Genomic DNA, 20,589 nt, shown 5'->3' on the forward strand with positions numbered 1-20,589 from the left:
GTGAGTTGCTCACCTCCAAAAGGAAAGGGCAACTTCCCCGCTACAGGGACAACCTTGAGTCAGACATTTTTTTTCCTCCCTCACCCATCCCCTCCTCTGTACATTGTCCAACAAAGACACCAATACAGTGGACACAGATCCTCAGCCATGACCCACTGGTTCTCAAGGGCCCCCACTGCTGAGGAGGATCCATCACGTATAGGAGAGGCTTTGGCAGATATGGGTGATGATATCTTTTGGGAGTGTTTCTACTGTTCTGTCTTTGTATTCTTGACCTTTTTTTTTCCAAAATGTTTTAACTCACCCTGTTTTGTAATCATGCTTCTTAGATATTTTGCATCCTCAAGCACATTTGAGTCAACTGCATTCTTTTGTGGGAAATGTAAGAAAAAAACAACCAGCCAGCTGGTCAACAGTAATCTTGTTAAACACACACACATCATTCTACTGCATCATTTGCGTTTTAATTCCCCTGTTTTAAAATCTTATCACTTGAAACAAAACACACTCAAGAGGTCATAGGCCATTTATATTATGTATATTAAAGTAGTGACAATATCCTTGTTTTTTTTTTTTTTACATTTTAGACACTGTTGTGTTTTTTAATTTCTCAATGCTATTACAGTACAGTCCAATTACAATAAATTGAGTTTTTGCTCGTATTGGTTCTCCCCCTCTAATTAAACAGCAACCTTCTCTTGCTTTAGATTAGAACCACAAACATTGGTCACCAGTGCAGTGGTTGAAGTCTGCCATCTTGTGGCCAAAAATATATAGCTTGACTCAAGGCTTTTTGCTGATGGCTGGCCTTGCAGTTGTAATGGTTATTTTTTAAATTCTTAATACTAATGATCAGTAAAGTTGTATTGGGTGCTACAGTATGTGCACAGGAAGTACTGAGATATCACATTAATCGTAGGGATTCAACACCATTTCTCTGTGCTTCCTGTTTCTATCTTCAGCAATTAAGATGTATTCTAGATTGGTGATAGCTTTGTAAATTGGCGTCTTGTTTTTACGAATGTTTTTAATTTTTGCTTAGATTACCATTGAAGCTATTTTAGCTTTTTTTAATTTGGCAATGTGACTTTTAAAGTGAGACTTTTTTTTTCTTTGATGATGTTACAATTATATACATGCTTTAATAAATTGTTTGGATGTTCAAATTCCTCCTGAGTTTTATTTTTTTTTAAATATAATTGAGAAAAAAAAAAATTATTGAAAGGGTCAAGCGGTAGGAAATGGTTGGATATGCAAGAGTCTGCACCACCAGCAGATGTCACTGTTGGGCAAAGTGAGGCATACTGTAGTCATAGTTGTCTGCATGACTGTAAATGTGTTCTAAATGTGTCAATGTTAGGGACCGCTCAAAAACATGTAATGTCATCAGAACTTTGTAGATTAGACCATATTTAGTCAATACTATACCCAGAACTGTTTCTAAAAATTTTACACTGCAAATAAGAGTTGACAAAATATAAAATACAAAGACCAGATTTTGGGGGGAAAAATACTAAAAAGTAGAAAAAATTTGTCAACTCAGCTAATTAATTTTACCTGATAATACATCCTAAATTAGTAGTACTTTTAAGATATAAAAAACATTTTATTCTAAAAACAAATATTTAACTTGCAATTGTTACATTAAGCATCCGGGATTTGCAGAATCTTTTTTAACACGTTTTTCTATGGGGGGGGACATTTCAATAGTTATAGTTCGATAGTTTGAGAAATTATAATTAAGATGACATTAATATTAGGATGTAAAGCCAATGACTAAAAACAAGCAAATACTCAAATCATCAATCAAACTTTTCATGCACAGGGATGCAACTCAGTATTCTTCTTCCTCCAAACACGACGAGTTGAGTTTGTACCAAAAAGTTCTATTTTTGTTTCATCTGACCACAAGACATTCTCCCAAACCTCTGCTGTATCATCCATGTATCCATTTTAGTATAAATTCAACTCGTCGTGTTTGGAGGAAGAAGAACACTGGGTTGCATCCCAAGAACACCATACCTACTGTGAAGCATGGGGGTGGAAACATCATGCTTTGTGGCTGTTTTTCTGCTAAGGGGACATGACGATGATCCGTGTTCAGGAAAGAATGAATGGGGCCATGTATCGTGAGATTTTGAGCCAAAACCTCCTTCCGTCAGTGAGAGCTTTGAATGGTTGACCAAATACTTATTTTCCACCATCATTTACAAATAAATTCTTTAAAATTCCTACAATGTGAATTCCTGGATTTTTTTTCAAATTCTGTCTCTCACAGTTGAAGTGTACCTATGATGAAAATTACAGACCTCTGTCATCATTTTAAGTGGGCGAACTTGCACAATCGGTGGCTGACTAAATACTTTTTTTTCCCCACTGTATATATATATATATATATATATATATTAGGGCTGGGCAACGATTAAAAATTTTAATCGAAGTTAATCGCACTATTTCTCCGATTAATCACGATTAACTGCATTGTATACGCAAAGTCCAATAATGAATTCAAAAGTAGTGTGTAGTGCACCTTTATTGGAATATTCTCCCACATGAACAAAAGCGCCAAAATATTTGTTGTGCAAACACAATTTAAATCAGTCCTTGTTAAACAGTAGCAGTTAAATAGCATATTTTATGAAAATCAACTCAAAAAATGTAAATACAAACATTTAAGCTTATTGCCACTCCCAGGGTATTTAAGTTATCCTGTTTGTTATGGAAAATAAATATAATCTACATACAAATCTCTGAGCCACAATCATAACATCCATCCATCCATTTTCTACCGTTTATTCCCTTTTGGGGTCGCGGGGGGCGTTGGCGCCTATCTCAGCTACTGAACAGGCAATTTCTGAGGTAATAGCGGAATTTTTTTTTTTTTATCAGGGTCTTATGTTTAAAAAAACTATATTATAGGTAGTGGGCTGTTTTAGGGAATTTTTGATCAAATTATCCGTAATAGCAATACTAATAATGTTGTGTTTATTATGCGTAGTGCACTTAAAATAATTATGACCATATCTAGGAATTGATATGATGGGAATTTTCCGATTGTTTGCTTGGTGCTTTGATCAACTGAACGCATCATATACATGGTACTATTTGTGACGTTATGAGCCAGGGAAAAAAAGAACTACCCTACCCAGCATGCAACAGGAGTGACGAGCATGCGCCGTAGCCCGGTATAGGTTGTGTCGCCATGACGGCATCTTGTATGTTGTGATATGCACGCTCTGAAAGCAAACGTTAAGAACTCAGCCAACACTCCTCGTCTGCATTATTCATAAATAGACAGACAACACATATACTCCGCTGCTTCACAGGCCGCTGGATGTAGCCGGCAAAGTATTCCCATGCTAGCTAGCCGGTCTAGGAAGCATGCGTCATTCAGTCCAAAACGGCCCGATCTATCCACATTCAGAATTGTCTGGCGGTCGTAAGTGATCCCGGAGTGACCACGCTGTAAGCCAGCCATGAAATTTGCAGAATTGTCCGGTATTTTTTGCCAAATGTTCCATCTTTACCAAGAGCCCCTCGACGCCGAAGTACATCCGGGAGATGCCATCTTGTTAAGAAAAGGCGTTAACAAAATAAAAGCATGTAAACAACATACGCAAATGTGCGATAAAATAATTGTCGGCGTTAATAGATTGATGAGTTAACGCGTAATTAACGCATTAATTTGCCCACCCCATATATATATATATATATATATATATATATACATATTATATATATATATATATAGTTTTTTTATTGTGTGTTGTCGTATGTTTTCTACCATATATATATACATATGTATATATATATATATGTGTATACGTATATATATATATGTATATGTATATATATACATATGTATGTATGTTTTGTACCATATATATATATATATATATATATATATATATATATATATATATGGTACAAAATATATGACAAAACATCATAAAATAATACAAAACAGATGTTTAGTGAAAAGCCTGTTTAAAAAGGTGTGTCTTAAAACTAAGGAAATCTCTAGAAGTAACATTTCGAATTTCAGCAAGTGGCAAATAATCTGCAGGGTTCAAACAATAGTGTAAAATGAATAACCCTCCCCCTCCTCCACCCATAGGCTACATTTCAAAGCATGGCCGAGGAAGAGTCACATGTAAGTCACATCCATTAAGGCTTATGTTTCGACTTTGGGGGTATACACTAAAATAAACTGCAATGATGGTTGAACATTATCCTTTTCCATCTCTCAACACCTTTTTGTTCTCTCATGCAGCCTTTTATAGTGTCTCTCTCTCTCTCTCTCTTTCTCTCTCTCTCTCTCTCTCTCTCTCTCTCTCTCTTTCTCTCTCGCTCTCTCTCGCTCTCCCTCCCTCTCTTACACACGTACACACACATACAAAGCGTTGTCTTAAGTGATGGAATTTCCCAAGCAAAAAGCCTGTTATGCTGTAAATGCGATGCAAAGGTCACCAGTAAATTTCCAGCCACAGGGACCATTAAGCTGGGCAAAGGGATGGAGCAGGAGGCTGTTTTATGGAGCTTGGAGCTGTCTGCTGACAAACCCTGGCTGGTAGGTATGGTTGGGAAAAACCACAGTGGCACTCAGGGGAGGCCGGTTGCTCGTGTGTCTGTGGCAAAAGCACATGTAGCAGCACAAAGAGCAAGCATGTCGAGTGAATCACGGCTCAAGCTAAACATAAAAAAAAAAACGTGCAAATAATCTGAGGTTAGTGTGTATGTGTGTGTTATTGGGCACCAATGACACAATTATTACATAAAAAACATGAATGTTTATTCAAACACTGTTCTTTGTCTTGATTGCACGATATGAATAATGGCGTAAATCAGTGGTCCTCACAGTTTTTTCCACCAAGTACCACCTCAGAAAACACTTGGCTCTCCAAGTGCCACCATAAAGACCAACATTGAGTTTTCCTTGCCCTTATGTGGGCCTACCGAGGATGTCGTAGTGGTTTGTGTTGTGATTTGTGCAGCCCTTTGAGACACTAGTGATTTAGGGCTATATAAGTAAACATTGATTGATTTAAACACAGAAGCGTAGTAGGCCTAAGTAATTATTAAAAAGAAGCAGAGGTTTTTAATTACAAGTCTATTACATGCGGCTTGAACGTTAACACACGTGTTTGACTATAGGAAAATAAAACACTGTACTTAAATAATGAATCAAATCTTTAGCGTACCACTAGATGGAGCCCCGCGTACCACAGTTTGAGAATCAATGGCGTAAATCAGGGATGTCAAACGTACGGCCCAGGTTTTATCCGGCCCGTGTGATGTGTTTGCTAAGTATAAAAATTAGCTGCTTTTTTTTTTTTTTAACCAAAGAAACGCCTGTTCTAAATGTGTCCACTAGATGTCACAGTAGCAATTCTGTTAGGCAGGCAAACGGTTTATACCGAGGCCAAGCAGGAGGTACACCTTAGAGGGTGACTGTGGCTCCTCCTCCTCGACCCACATCAAACTTAAAACCTGCCGGTTTAGATCTTCTGCTTCAAACACATCATCACTTGTCACCCTTACTCCCCCAAAATGTCTCTGTCATACAGAAAAGTGAACTTAACCCTTTTGAGTAGTTTTTACCTCTATTTCTGGTTAGTTGAGTTAGCACTGGATTGATAGGCGGACATGACAAATTAGGTATTTCATACCGCGAAGAGTTTACATTAGGGGTATGGGGAAAAATTGATTCGAACACGAATCGAATACGTTGTGCGATACAGAATCGATTCTCATTTTTGGAAAATGTAATGTTTTTTTTTTATTTTAATTTTTTCATCAATCCAACAAACCACGACACATCAATACCATAACAATGCAATCCAATTCCAAAACCAAACCTGACCCAGCAACACTCAGAACTGCAATAAACAGAGCAATTGAGAAGACACAAACATGACACAGAACAAACCAAAAGCAGTGAAACAAAAATGAATATTTTCAACAACAGTATCAATATTAGTTATAATTTCAGCATAGCAGTGATTAAAAATCCCTCATTGACATTATCATTAGACATTTATAAAAAAAAAAAAAAAGAACAATAGTGTCACAGTGGCTTACACTTGCATCGCATCTCATAAGCTTGACACCACACTGTGTCCAATGTTTTCACAAAGATAAAATAAGTCATATTTTTGGTTTGTTTAATAATTAAAACAAAATTACCTTATTGCAATGAGTTGATAAAACATTGTCCTTTACAATTATAAAAGCTTTTTAAAAAAAAAAATCTACTACTCTGCTTGCATGTCAGCAGACTGGAGTAGATCCTGCTGAAATCCTATGTATTGAATGAATACAGAATAGTTTTGAATCGGAAAAATATCGTTTTTGAATCGAGAATCAAATCGAATCAAAAAAAAATCGATATATTATCAAATCGTGACCCCAAGAATCGATATTGAATCGAATCGTGAGACACCCAAAGATTCACAGCCCTAGTTTACATGTTGGGTTTTTTGTCCAATCCCAGAAAAGACTGTGATTTAAAATTTTATCCTGGCTTTGTAGACACACCGGGACAAAAGCTCATTTCTGTTTTTGAAGCTGCACCAATTTCTTCAGGATTTTCAACAAACTTGAAGTGTTTTGTCCACAGGATTATTTGTGATTTGTATGTTTTAAAAATGTGCTTATTCTGATTTTGGCCAAAGTAAAACAAAGAAAACAACCTGGAGTTTTCTTTATTTTTAAGTTATCATGCCATGATTTTACCATTTCGGCCAACTTGGGAATAGATTTTCCTGAGCTAAAATGAGTTTGGCACCCCTAGTGTAAACAATGTTTACTTGCATGACTTAAGAGGCCGGATGAAATACACCTCCCTGAGACACTATTAGGAAGACCAGCCCTGTGCAATGACATGTGTAATAAGGAATTTAACCAAAACATATTAATACTTTTGAATTACTTTTACAGTGTTTATTTAGCACTGCATCACAATATTTTTTTCAGTGTTTTGCATCCTCTAAAGCAGGGGCCCTCACACTTTTTCTGCAGGCGAGCAACTTTTCAATTGACCAAGTCGAGGAGATCTACCTCATTCCTATTTATAATTTATATTTATTTATTTATGAAAGAGACATTTTTGTTAACAAGTTAATGGTGTTTAATGATAATACAAGCATGTTTAACACACATAGATTCCTTTCTTTCATGAAGACAAGAATATAAGTTGGTGTATTTGATTCTGATGACTTGCATTGATTGGAATTAGACAGTGGTGCTGATAACGTCCGCATTTTCAAATGGAGGAAAAAAAAAGTCCTCCTTTCTGTCCAATACCACATGAAAGTGGTTGGATTTGGCATCTCATTTGTCCAACATTCATACTCGTTTTTAAACACTTTGTTATGAGAGTAGCATATGTGTGTGGCCCTTTAATATTTGGCAGCAGGTGAGTGGCGTCAGTGACTGTGCGGGTGGGCAAGCAAGTGAGAAAGCGGTCGCTGAGGGCGGGGGAGAAATACATTGGCATCAAACTCCGTAGCTTGCTAGCTTGTGCACGCTAGCTTTCCGAGACTCTTATTTTGTTAGCACAGGCAGGATGAAACAGGTCTTTTATGGTGAAGACAGGAACTGTGCAGTCGGTCTTTAGAGTTTTGACAGTAGGTACGGAGTCTCTAGAAATAAAATGTGTTTCTCTGCGTCCGCCCTGTTAGTGATTTTTTTCTTAAATATGAGCTTGCAGCAGCCAGCGTCATCTCACAAGATCCTCGGGTGCCGAGAATGTCAAACAACTGACGAAAGTGAAGTCTTGGTATGATTGATGATTGCTCATTTTTATGTATATTTTTTAATGCCTGGCTTGAGATCGACTGACACACCCTCCGAGATCGACCAGTCGATCGCGATCGACATAATGGGCATCCCTGCTCTAATGTATTCAAAACTCAACCAAAATATTAAGTGATGCAAGCAGAAAACCAAAATATTTGCTTCCTCGTCATTTAAATATGTAAGTTATTACAAAAACTATATCATAAATGTTAAGATGAAATACAATTTAGTTTAATCAAAATAAGAAATGATAAACTACACCTACACCACCCATCAAACATTTAAAATGGTTCGTTCCACCGGGATAGCAAACTAGCTTTTAACATTTCCCTCAACAGGAAGTCATAATGTCATCAAACCTCACCTTTAAGTATTCGCACACAGCACCGTCATTTTTGGAACAAGAATGAAGTGATAGAAGAAAGGTAAAATGATAGAAGAAATGTACAATTACAAAAAATCTGACTGTGGTAAGATCGGAGAAAGTTATGTATACAAGTTTCACTTTTGCATCTCATTGCCCATAACTGTGGTGTGTTCAAGAACCCCCTGAGTCTAGTTGGAAACGGAGATGTCACTATAGGTTTTAAAAATGGAGAGGCTTAACCTCCAGGAAATTCACTAATATTATTAATTATAGTTATATAATTGATAATAGTTATACGTCAGTCAGCTAATCTCTATACTTTACAAAAAACTAACTTCACAGATTTATAATCATATTTAAGTGAACATGTCATTTGTTGTGTGATTATATAAATGCATATTCTGGCCATTTAATATTGAGTTTTGAACACTTTAAAAAATAAATAAAAATAAAAATATTTAGGGGAGTTTATCCATATATGCTGTAGTCTCGGTTAAAGGTTGATAACCTTTTTGACCTGGGGGCCCAACTTTTCCCCTTACAGAGGGCCCCTGGGCCCAACTCAAATAATAACACTGAATTACTAATCTTAATCTTTATTTTATTCATATATATTATTTTATAAATATTTTCCTAATTCATATATGTATTAATTATATCCAAAAAACTTACAGTTTAACAAGATAAACATTGTCAAATGATATGAACGCATGTGTTAATCACAAAAAATATTACTTATCTAACACATAAATCAAAGATTTAGGTCAGGCTGATTAAGACAATAAAGTAACCAAATCATAAATGTCTGACAAAAAATACATGTACATACAATTTATGTTGTGCTATAATACATAAACTAAATCAAAAAATAGATATGTTCTTCAACTAAAGTGACGATAAAAGTTAAAGTGGAAATGAAAATACAGCTTCACCACTTAAGTCATAATTTTTGCGCTTTAGAAACTTCTCTATGACTTTCATTAATTTAATTTCATTTATTTATTTATTTCAGGCAATGATATGAAAAAATGTAAAAAGTTGACAACACATAATAATATAAATTAATATAGTGCAAAATGCAATGTACAGTATGTAAGCATGATTGTCCATTTTTGCCTTAAAGGGAGTGGAAAGAAGATATTAATTTAATCCCACCCCCAGTTCTTGAATTTCACTGTTACTTTGTTTGAGGATTATAGTACAAATGTTGTATTATAGTGTCATTACCACAGGTAAGAATCATTATTACACTGTAACAATAATTTATATCAACAATAAGCTTTAGGTCCAAATTTTTTCTATTTGTTAGATATTGTCATTACTGCCACAAGGGGTGGATAAGTGTATCACAACCGAGTACCGCCGCAGTACATAATGGACCACAACCGAGAAGCACATTGTCAATCTGGGACTTGGACGTGGGTTGTTTCTTCGGCGCAAAGGATAGTTGGCACCAGCGAGACGTGACTGTGAGTACATTTTAATTTATTACTCACAAAAACAAACTACAAAAAAAATCAAACAAAGGGCGCTCACAAAGAGGTACGAATACTTGGCTACGAAAAACAAAAGATTAGCATAAAGGCTACAAACTATAAACATGAACAAAAACACTGCACTGTGGCATGAATAGCAAAACTTACGTGGCGTGGAAAAAACGAACAGCATGGAATGGCATGAAGGAGTTGAGGTATACGTGGGTAAAGTGAATGAAGTTGCCAGACTGAACACTTGGCAGCTGTGACTTAAAGGCCTACTGAAACCCACTACTACCGACCACGCAGTCTGATAGTTTATATATCAATGATGAAATATTAACATTGCAACACATGCCAGTACGGCCAATTTAGTTTACTAAATTACAATTTTAAATTTCCCACGGAGTTTGTTGTTGAAAACGTCGCGGAATGATGACGCGTATGATGACGAGTGTTTGTGACGTCTCGGGTTGGAGGGGACATATTAGCCCGGCACTACACACGGATAAAAGTTAATTCTTTTCATCGCATAATTATACAATAATTTGGACATCTGTGTTGCTGATTCTTTTGCAATTTGTCCAATTAATAATGGAGACTATAAAGAATAATGCTGTTGGTGGAAAGCGGTGGATTGCAGCTGCCTTTAGCACCAAAACACAGCGTGTGTTTCTTTGTTTGTTGTGAAGCTTTAACACAGAGCGGTCAAGCGAACATGTTTCTCTACGTCAACCAGCAAGTTTTTGGATGGGAACATTGTGATATTAAGTCGGCTCTTACCCGAGACTTCAATGGATTATGCGATTTCCTCCTGCAGCTCAAAAAGGCAGCTGTGATCTTGGCTCCTCCATTGGCTTCTCTGAGAGATACCGGCGCTCACAGCAGCCATCCGACTTTTAGGTATGACTTTACAATCTCACTAAAACACTATTAAAACAATAAGCAGATAAGGGATCTTCCAGAATTATTATAGTAAATGTGTCTAATTACATCTGAAACGGTCCCACTGCCGCCGTCTGGAGCTGTCGCTTTTTTTTTTTTTTTTGTGCTCTAACTTTCCTCATTCACGAATCTTTCATCCTCGCTCAAATTACTGGGGAAACTGTCGCTTTCTCGGTCCGAATAGCTCTTGCTGCTGGAGGCTCACATTATAAACAATGTGAGGATGTGAGGAGCCCTCACACTGGTGACGTCACGTGCACATCGTCTGCTACTTCCGGTAAAGGCAAGGCTTTTTTTTTAGCGACCAAAGGTTGCGAACTTTATCGGCGATGTTCTCTACTAAATCCTTTCAGCAAAAATATGGCAATATCGCGAAATTATCACGTATGACACATAGAATGGACCTGCTATCCCCGTTTAAATAAGAAAATCTCATTTCAGTAGGCCTTTAAATAATAGCTAAGATAATGATTAACAGGTGTGAGAACTGAGGACCGGGGCGGGACTTGGAGACAAGGTGGAAACTAATGAGTAGTCATGGTAACAAAAACAAACCAGGAAGTGCAAAACAGTAACTGAGTGTCCAAAAAACAAAACCGAACAGGACCAAAACAAAACATGATCCATAGGCGTGACACACATATTTTTGGCGGCCGTCTTAATAATGGGCCCTGGCCTTATGGTTTGAATACAATGTATTAATCCCTTATTTTAAAGTCAAAAACTAAATTAAAATTCTAAAGATTTTTTTTTTTTAGAAAATCAGTTTTTTTTAACCAAATTCATGCAATAGTTTTTAGTGCATGTCAAGTGTGTCTGTGTATGGGGCAGCAACATTGAGTTTAGGGTCTTGAGTAAGGGGCAGAGGTGGGTAGAGTAGCCAGAAATTGTACTCAAGTAAGAGTATTGTTACTTTAGAGATTTATTACTCAAGTAAAAGTAAGGAGTAGTTACCCAAATATTTACTTGAGTAAAAGAAAAAAGTATGTTGTGAAAAAACTACTCAAGTACTGAATAACTGATGAGTAACCTGTTCGTTTAATGATTACGGCAACAAATAATGGACAAAAACATAAAACTAGCAACGAGCAAATTCAGAGCCAGGAATATCTCTTAAGCAACTGAAACAATAATATATATAAAATAATAATACATTAAAATAAAAAAAATTAAGGCACATTGAGCCACAATAACTTAATAGCACCATAGGCTCAGTAGGCATTGATTGATTGATTGATTGAAACTTGTATTAGTAGATTGTACAGTACGGTACATATTCCGTACAATTGACCACTAAATGGTAACACCCCAATAAGTTTTTCAACATTAATCAATTACTTAATAAATGACCAAGTCGAGGTGATCTACCTCATAAATACAGATACATACACACACACACATATCATATGTATACGTATACATACATTCATATATACAGTATATAATTTATATCTATTTATTTTGCCGTTTTTGTTCACATGTTGAAGGTATTTTAATGAATATACATGCATGTTTAACATATAGATTCCTATCTTTCATGAAGACAAGAATATAAGTTAGTGTATTACCTGATTCTGATGACTTGCATTGATTGGAATCAGACAGTATAGTACTGATAACGTTTTGCCGTATTAGACAGAAAAGTTCCTCTTGATTGATTAAAACTTGTATTAATATATTGTACACTACATATTCCATACAAATGACCACTAAATGGTAACACCCCAATAAGTTTTTCAACTTTTATCAATTACTTAGTAAATGACCAAGTTGAGGTGATCTACCTCATATATACATATACATACACACACATATCATACATACACACACAAATCATTTATACACACACATATCATATATATATATATATATATATATACATATATATATATATATATATATATATATATATATATATATATATATATATACATACAGTCATTTATATATACACACACATATATATGTATATATATATACATACATTTATATATGCAGTATATAATTTATATTTATTTATTTTGCCGTTTTTGTTCACATGTTAAAGGTGTTTTAATGAATATACATGCATGTTTAACACATAGATTCCTATCTTTCAAGAAAACAAGAATATAAGTTGGTGTATTACCTGATTCTGTTGACTTGCATTGATTGGAATCAGACGTCCAGGTTTTCAAATGGAGGAGAAAAAAGTTCCTCTTTTCTGTCTAATACCACATGAAAGTCGTTGGTTTTTGGCATCTTATTTGTCCAGCTTCCATATTCTTTTTTATACACTTTACAAGAAATACATTGGCGGCAAACTCCGTAGCTTGCTAGCTTGTTTGCGCTGGCTTTCGAAGACTCTTATTTTGTTAGCGCAGGCGCGATGGAGTGGCACTTTTATTGTGAAGACAGGAACTGAGCGATCAGTCTTTAGGCTTTTGACGGGAAGTACGGTTGAAACAAAAAGTGGCTTTTTTCCTTTACACTTTTGATTGATTGATTGAAACTTTTATTTGTAGATTTCACAGTACAGTACATATTTTGTACAATTGACCACTAAATGGTAACACCCCAATAAGTTTTACAACTTGTTTAAGTTGGGTTTTACGTGTGACGGTCATGTGACCGCCTGGCTCTGTTTGATTGGTCCAACGTCACCAGTGACTGCATGTGATTGGTGAAACGCTTGCATGCGTAGATCCTACTTTGAAAAACCAAAACAAACATTAATAGATCGATAAAAAAAAGTAGCGAGTAGCGAGCTGAATGTAGATAAATGGAACGGAGTAAAAGTAGCGTTTCTTCTCTATAAATATACTCAAGTAAAAGTAAAAGTATGTTGCATAAAAACTACTCTTAGAAGTACAATTTATCCCAAAAGGTACTCAAGTAGATGTAACGGAGTAAATGTAGCGCGTTACTACCCACCTCTGGTAAGGGGCCCAAAATTTGGTGCTACGCCCCTGTCTATGACATTGGCAATCAAAACTGGTTGAATTTTGGATGCATCTATTCTCTGATTTCCATATCCTTTCAAATCGCCACTTCACTGGGACCATAGTTAGTGGACCGCGAAGTGGCGAGGTAACACTGCAATGCATTTTAATGACCTCTTTAACTGTGCACAGACCATATGAAGCAAGTCATTTCAAAGGACTCAACCCTGGGTCTTTTTGTTCTGGGGTGCATGTAAGACACATTTGCACGCATATAAGCCTCCTGTCTTGTGTTCAATTTCACAGTAGCCCCTGCACTTCAAGCCCGCCACCTCCCCCAAGCTTCCAGTGCAAATGAGTTCCACAGGGTATTGCCCGTGGCCGAGATCCTGTTGCAGCACATTACCCCAAATGAGTGTTAGGGGGGCTACTGTGCAGCTGTGCGATGACTGCAGAAGGCCTAATCAGTGTTACACAGTGTGTCCAAGGGGGTGCCAAAAAAACAACACACGACTCCACCGTGTTGAATAGAAAACAAACACAGGTCAGTCAGTGCTTTACACGGTAAAAAAAAATGGGTCCAGAGGCATTGTTCATTAAATTTTATCTTGTGAACGTTTTTTTTGTATTGCAAATTATGTTGATAGATGTTTTGTGATATTGATGTTTCATGTTGATTTCATTGATTGATTAGATGATCAATCAATATGTGTTTTTTTTGGTGGTTCATTTGTTGTTCTTTTTAACATTCATTTTACAATACAAAATTACTTTTCTTGAATCTCAGCATATATTGATTTCTATTAAATTTAGTTTTATTGCTTGATAAATACATCAAGGCCACCAGGTCCACCATGCTGTTTTAGTGGCCTGAGAGCTTTATAAATACAGTAAGTATTTATGCAGATACTTTTATTTTAAGACCTTTTATTTTGAAAGTGTGACGACTCCAGCTTATGGTTTTGCTAATGTATGTACCACATTCACTTATTTTGGCACTGTAAATGTTAAATTAGTGGTTCTCAATTTTTTTTTCCATTTACTACCACCTCAGAAAACACTTGACTATTTACCACTATAATAACCAACATTAAAATACAGTAGCATAGTAAGCCTTAGTATTCATTAAAAACAAAGCAAAGGTTTTATTTACCACATGTATTTAACATTTCTGCCGTTGTAACATTACACACAGTTTGAACAGTAACACTGTGTTTGAATATAGGAAAATAAAACACTGCACTTAAATCAAGTGATTATTTGAAAAGCCACTAGATGAAGCCACAGTTTTAGAATCAATGTCTTGGAGTATATGAGGCATATTGAAGGGATTATTGGCCCCGTAAGGGACAAGCGGTAGAAAATGGATGGATGGATATTGGCTTTTGTGTGCATGCAGCTGCCGTTTGTATCGATGTTTACTTCCTATTGGGGTTGTTCCGATTCTGATTGTGATCATCCATGAGTGAGATCAGCCGATACCAATACCGACCACATGTATTACCTTTACATTTTTCAATTTTTTTATGGTGAATACTATTGACAGTGTACCAATATCAACACAATATCTAAACAGGTGTTTTATTGTCTTTTACAATGTACAATGATTTGAGAAAAACAAAGTCAATAGAACACAATACCTAAATAAAAGCAAAATCTATCTGCCCCTGTTTTAAAACTTTTGTTTTTTGCCATCAAAGTCCTGCTGTGTCTAGTGAATTATTCCCTGAGTTTGTAAACATGAACAAAAACGACAACAAAAAACGTTTGGAAAAAAAAAAAAAAATACCAAGCTAATTTATCTAATATTGATACTACACTTGGTATCGACACAATCGATTTATGGATTGAACCGATCTACCTATTACATGTCGCGTACTGACTGTGACACACCAGCAGTTGATGTTGTATTACCATCTCTCTAACTCCTAGTAATCTACTTGTTATTTTCCCTTTTAATATCTGCTTAATTTTTGCTGTAATGTGGTTCCATCTACACTTCTTTACTTTACAGAGCACTTTTTTCCTGGTGTTGTTTAAATATAGCTTGTTTTTTTTTGTTGTTAGTTTTTTTAGCTTTTAGCATGGTAGCTTAAGGCTTTCTTTCATTGTGTAACATGTTTGTAACATTGTCCTCCAGTGATAATAATACATGCTAATGATTCTAATAAATTCTGTTTATGTCACATGGTGTTGGTGACGAACCCCAAGATGCAGAGATGGCAGGCTTTGTCCAGGAAAACATAATTTAATGTTCAAAATAAATGTAAAACACAAACCAGGGACTAGGAGACAGGAAGATTGGAAACCGGGAAACAGGAACCATCAAACAGGAACTAGGAATGAAAAAACAGCATGCTGCAAACACTTACAGGATACAGGATACAGGTACAGGGACAGGTACAGGTTCAAAGATAGGTAGTAATGACAATACTCCAGCACCTGACACAGCAGGTTTAAATAGCAGCCGGCTGATTGACACCAGGTGTGGCCAGGTGCCAATCAGCCGCAGCTGAGGGGAAACAGCGCTCAGGAAGAAAAGCAGGAAAACACCAAAACAAGAGTGCTGACAGGAAATAAAACAAACACAGAGGAAAAACTAAAACATAACCAAAATGTCAGGGACAAGCCTGACAGTTTATTTGCCGTAATGTAGGTGATTGTTGTTAGTTTAGGGTAGTTTAGTTCAGTTCAGTTCAGTTTCACTTTATTTCGAACATGCATATGATACAATGTAATGCATGAGATAATTCCAGCTGTTTTATTACAGCACGTCTGAAAAGGAGTAAGAAGAAGCAGAGCTTATTTAATCCTACCCCTTTTCATACCATACCAATTTTATCCAATTTCCTTGTCTTTTGTAACAGAACAGTGAACACATAAATAAATAATATTCCATAGTAAGCAAACAAATATTAAATACATAAATAATCTTTGTCTCAATAAAAAAAAATGGGTTCAGGATGTTCATCATAATTCTTGTTCTCTGTACTTTGTAAACGCTTGTAGTTTAAACAGTCTCTTAAACTGAATCATATTGGTAGGTTGTTTGATTTCTTTGGTTAATCCATTCCATAATTTAATTCCACATACAAAAAATGCTAAAGTTTTTAAGTGTTGTGTGTACATACAAATGTTTTGAATTAGATTTTCCTCTAATGTTATAGTTCTCCTCTTTTGTTGAGAAGAATTGTTGTACATTCTTGGGTAGCAGGTTATAGTTTGCTCTGTACATAATTTTATCTGTTTGCAAATGCACCAAATCATTGAATTTCAGTAATTGTGATTTAATAAATAAAGGTGTTTGTATGTTCTTTATATCCCACATTATGTATTATTCTAATTGATCTTTTTTGTAACACAGTTAGTGAGTGAAGCGCACATTTGTCATTGTTTCCCCATATTTTTACACAGTAACTCAAATGTGGTAACACTAGCGAGCAGTAGAGAGTATGAAGTGGTTGTTGGTTTAGAACTGGGGTCGGCAACCCGCGGCTCCGGAGCCGCATGCGGCTCTTTAGCGCCGCCCTAATGGCTCTCTGGAGCTTTTTCAAAAATATATGAAAAATGGAAATGATGAGGGGAAAAAACATATTTTTTGTTTTAATTTGGTTTCTATAGGAGGACAAACATGACACAAACCTCCCTAATTGCTATAAAGCGCACTGTTTATATTAAACATGCTTCACTGATTCGAGTATTTGGCGAACGCCGTTTTGTCCTACTAATTTTGGCGGTCCTTGAACTCACCGTGGTTTGTTTACATGCATAACTTTATGCCACTTCTTTTTCTGTCTCATTTTATCCACCAAACTTATAACGTTGCACATGTATGCACAAAGGTGAGTTTTGTTGATGTTATTGACTTGTGTGGAGTGCTAATCAGACATATTTTGTCACTGCATGACTGCAAGCTAATCGATGCTAACATGCTATTTAGGCAAGCTTTATGTACCTATTGCATCATTATGCCTCATTTGTAGGTCTATTTGAGCTCATTTGGTTTCCTTTAAGTCCTCATAATTCAATTTATATCTCATGACACACTATCTTTATGTAATATGGCTTTTAATTTTTTGCGGCTCCAGACAGATTTGTTTTTGTATTTTTGGTCCAATATGGCTCTTTCAACATTTTGGGTTGCCGACCCCTGGTCTAGAACACGTTTTGCTTTATTCCTTATTTAATGGCACCACACAGTGTATGGAGACACATAATCAGCTGCTAGCCACTTGTCAGCCGGAGAGGATCCGCGTTTGTGATGGGCATTTAAAGGCATACAGTACATAGGCAATAGTCGATCACATTCTTTTTCACAAAAATCGTCGATCGGTCAGTACGTTACTACTTTTTATATATAAGCTACACTGGGCAATGCAGCTGGGATAGGCTCCAGCCATGCCCGCGACCCCAAAACCTGAGATCGGTATGTTGTGAGTTCAAACCCCGGGCGAGTCACACCAAAGACCCTAAAAAATGGGACCCATTACCTCCCTGCTTGGCACTCAGCATCAAGGGTTGGAATTGGGGGTTAAATCACCAAGAATTATTCCTGGGCATGGCCACCGCTGCTGCTCACCACTCCCCTCACCTCCCAGGGGGTGTCAAGTTTGATGGGTCAAATGCAGAGAATAATTTCGCCACATCTAGTGTGTGACAATCATTGGTACTTTAACTTTAAAAGAGACAAGCGGTACAAAATGGATGGGCAAAGCCAATTTTGGTAGTGATGAGCACTATCGCTTATATTGATACTTGCCTGCCTACTTGCCTTCCTCTCGAGACCATGTGTGTCCATTACCTTGTTGCTTGCTGATATAAAGTGCAGCGGTGATGACTGGTGCACTGATCTGTGTGAAGGTGATTGCCATGTGATGCTCTAATTTGGGTGGCTATCACACTTAATGTGCAGTAAAGCACCAGAGACAAAGCTGGTTCATTCCAAATGCCACCCCGCCTCTGCCGCGCCATGACCAACCAACCCTCTGCCGGCTGTTTCCCCTTACATACATACACACACACACACACACACACACACACACACACACACACACACACACACACACACACACACACACACACACACACACACACACACACACACACACACACTCGAACACAACCCCCCTCTCCCTCATCTCGTCTCTCCACCAGGGGACAAGAGTTATAGCTGCCATAAAAGGCAGGTAATGCATTGTTAACTAATTCTGCCTGCTCAGAGCTGATATATCCTCTGCTCTAAATCTCAGCACTTCCAATAAAATGCAAATGCTAATGCTTGCCCTCTATGAGCTGATATCATTTTTAACAGGCCAGAGTTAAATGCCTGAGACAGGAGGGATGGGCCTTGGGAAGGCGGGTGCAGGGGATTCTTTTTTGGCACCCTGTCAGGAAGGAAGGCACCAGACCTCGTCCTCACACTACCGGCCAACGCCATGCATGAGTTTGAGCATGCAGATGTGGCTAAGTGTGCTCATGCGTGGCTGAAACGGCACATATTTTTAAAAAGCTGGAGCACGTGTTAGAAACATGTGTTTTTAAAGCACGCCATTTTCCCCTCAGTCGCTTCATAAAAAGAGAGCAACCAATTTGCCCGCGGATGTATAATGCATCATATTCCTGTCTTAATTGTAATGTCACACTTCATGTAACCTTGGGCTTCTAAATATTGATCCACTTTTAGATTTTCAATTATCCTATGTCATTTTTCTGCCAGCCAGGACAGAGCGGTGATTTGTGTTCCTTCATATCTGGAGGCTTGTCTATTAATTAGACCATAAATTAATTTTCTAAGGAGAGCCAGACCACAAAAAAAATAAAATAAATAAAAAAGTAAAAAAAATAAAACAAAAGAGTATTAAGCGAGTCCTCTCCAACTAGTCACAGTGAGCCACAGTAGTGTTTTATTGAGTCGGAGATAATTGGATTACAAATTCCGGTGCCATAACTTTTGTGTCCCTGCTTGTTTTTCTTTCAGTTAAAGCCACGCCGCCGCTAATGATGCTTTGTAAATCCTCTCTTTAACACGTACAGAGAAATCATCCACTGACATAATTGCAGCTAATTACTCGCCGGGCAGCAGCAAAATAATAAGGAAAAATTGGGTCTATTAATGTCAAAATGGGCAAAACCTGCAGTGAAATGTGCTCAGAATCCATCGGTGGATTTAAATGAGCCACACACACACACACACACACACACACACACACACACACACACACACACACACACACACACACACACACACACAAACAACAATTGTGCTTTCAGAACTTAACTCTTATTTACCGCACAGCTCGTGTGAATGTCCTATAAAACGCAAAAGGCATCTTGATTGGTTTTAAATTGCGGCCACGTGGTCTCTCCTCCCAGAGTAGCTCATTGTCCCCTGCTGCCAAATTAGACATTGTGATTCACGCTGTTGCTGCACAGCGACTGGCGTCTGTGACTGCAGCGCCACTTTACCATTGAAAACGCCCATTAGATAAGCTCAACTTCCTCACTCGCAGTAATTAGGAGGAAAACTTATGCAAAAGAATAGTCTCCTCTTGAGGGTGGCAAATGTTAAATCAGCAGGGTCTTACTTTAAAGCACACATGATATAGCCCTTTTTACACTGGCTGCTAAAGCTGGGAGTTTTCAGCCTTCTTTTATGGGTTGCTCTTTCATAAAATTGGCGGGTAAAACAGGCCTGCTCTGCTTTTGGAGGAATAGCAACACTGATCCAACATTCAATTGCCCCGTGGTGTTATAATAATAATAATAATAATGGATTAGATTTATATCGAGCTTTCCTATTGTTAGATATTCAAAGCGCTCACAGAGCAGTGGGAACCCATCATTCATTCACACCAGGTGGTGGTAAGCTACATTTGTAGCCACAGCTGCCCTGGGGTAGACTGACGGAAGCGTGGCTGCCAGTTTGCGCCTACGGCCCCTCCGACCACCACCAAACATTCACTCATCATTCATTCACCGGTGTGAGCGGCACCGGGGGCAAGGGTGAAGTGTCCTGCCCAAGGACACAACGGCAGCGATTTTGGATGTTAATAGGTGGGAAGCGAACCTGCAACCCTCAGGT

The 20,589-nt window shown here is 37.3% G+C and overlaps 1 protein-coding gene across 1 annotated transcript in view; it reads left to right on the top strand.

Annotated features, from left to right (window-relative positions):
• Positions 1 to 1,169, top strand: part of cbx5 (chromobox homolog 5 (HP1 alpha homolog, Drosophila)) — a 10,807-nt gene extending 9,638 nt beyond the window's left edge. The window contains exon 5 of the mRNA XM_061903302.1: positions 1 to 1,169. This exon is cut by the window's left edge and continues 138 nt beyond it. Coding sequence (XP_061759286.1) covers positions 1 to 4 — 4 coding nt within the window. The 3' untranslated portion in view covers positions 5 to 1,169.
• Positions 1,170 to 20,589: the final 19,420 nt, after the last annotated feature.

Source organism: Nerophis ophidion, linkage group LG06, assembly GCF_033978795.1.
Source record: "Nerophis ophidion isolate RoL-2023_Sa linkage group LG06, RoL_Noph_v1.0, whole genome shotgun sequence".
NCBI classification, from domain to species: Eukaryota; Metazoa; Chordata; class Actinopteri; order Syngnathiformes; family Syngnathidae; genus Nerophis; species Nerophis ophidion.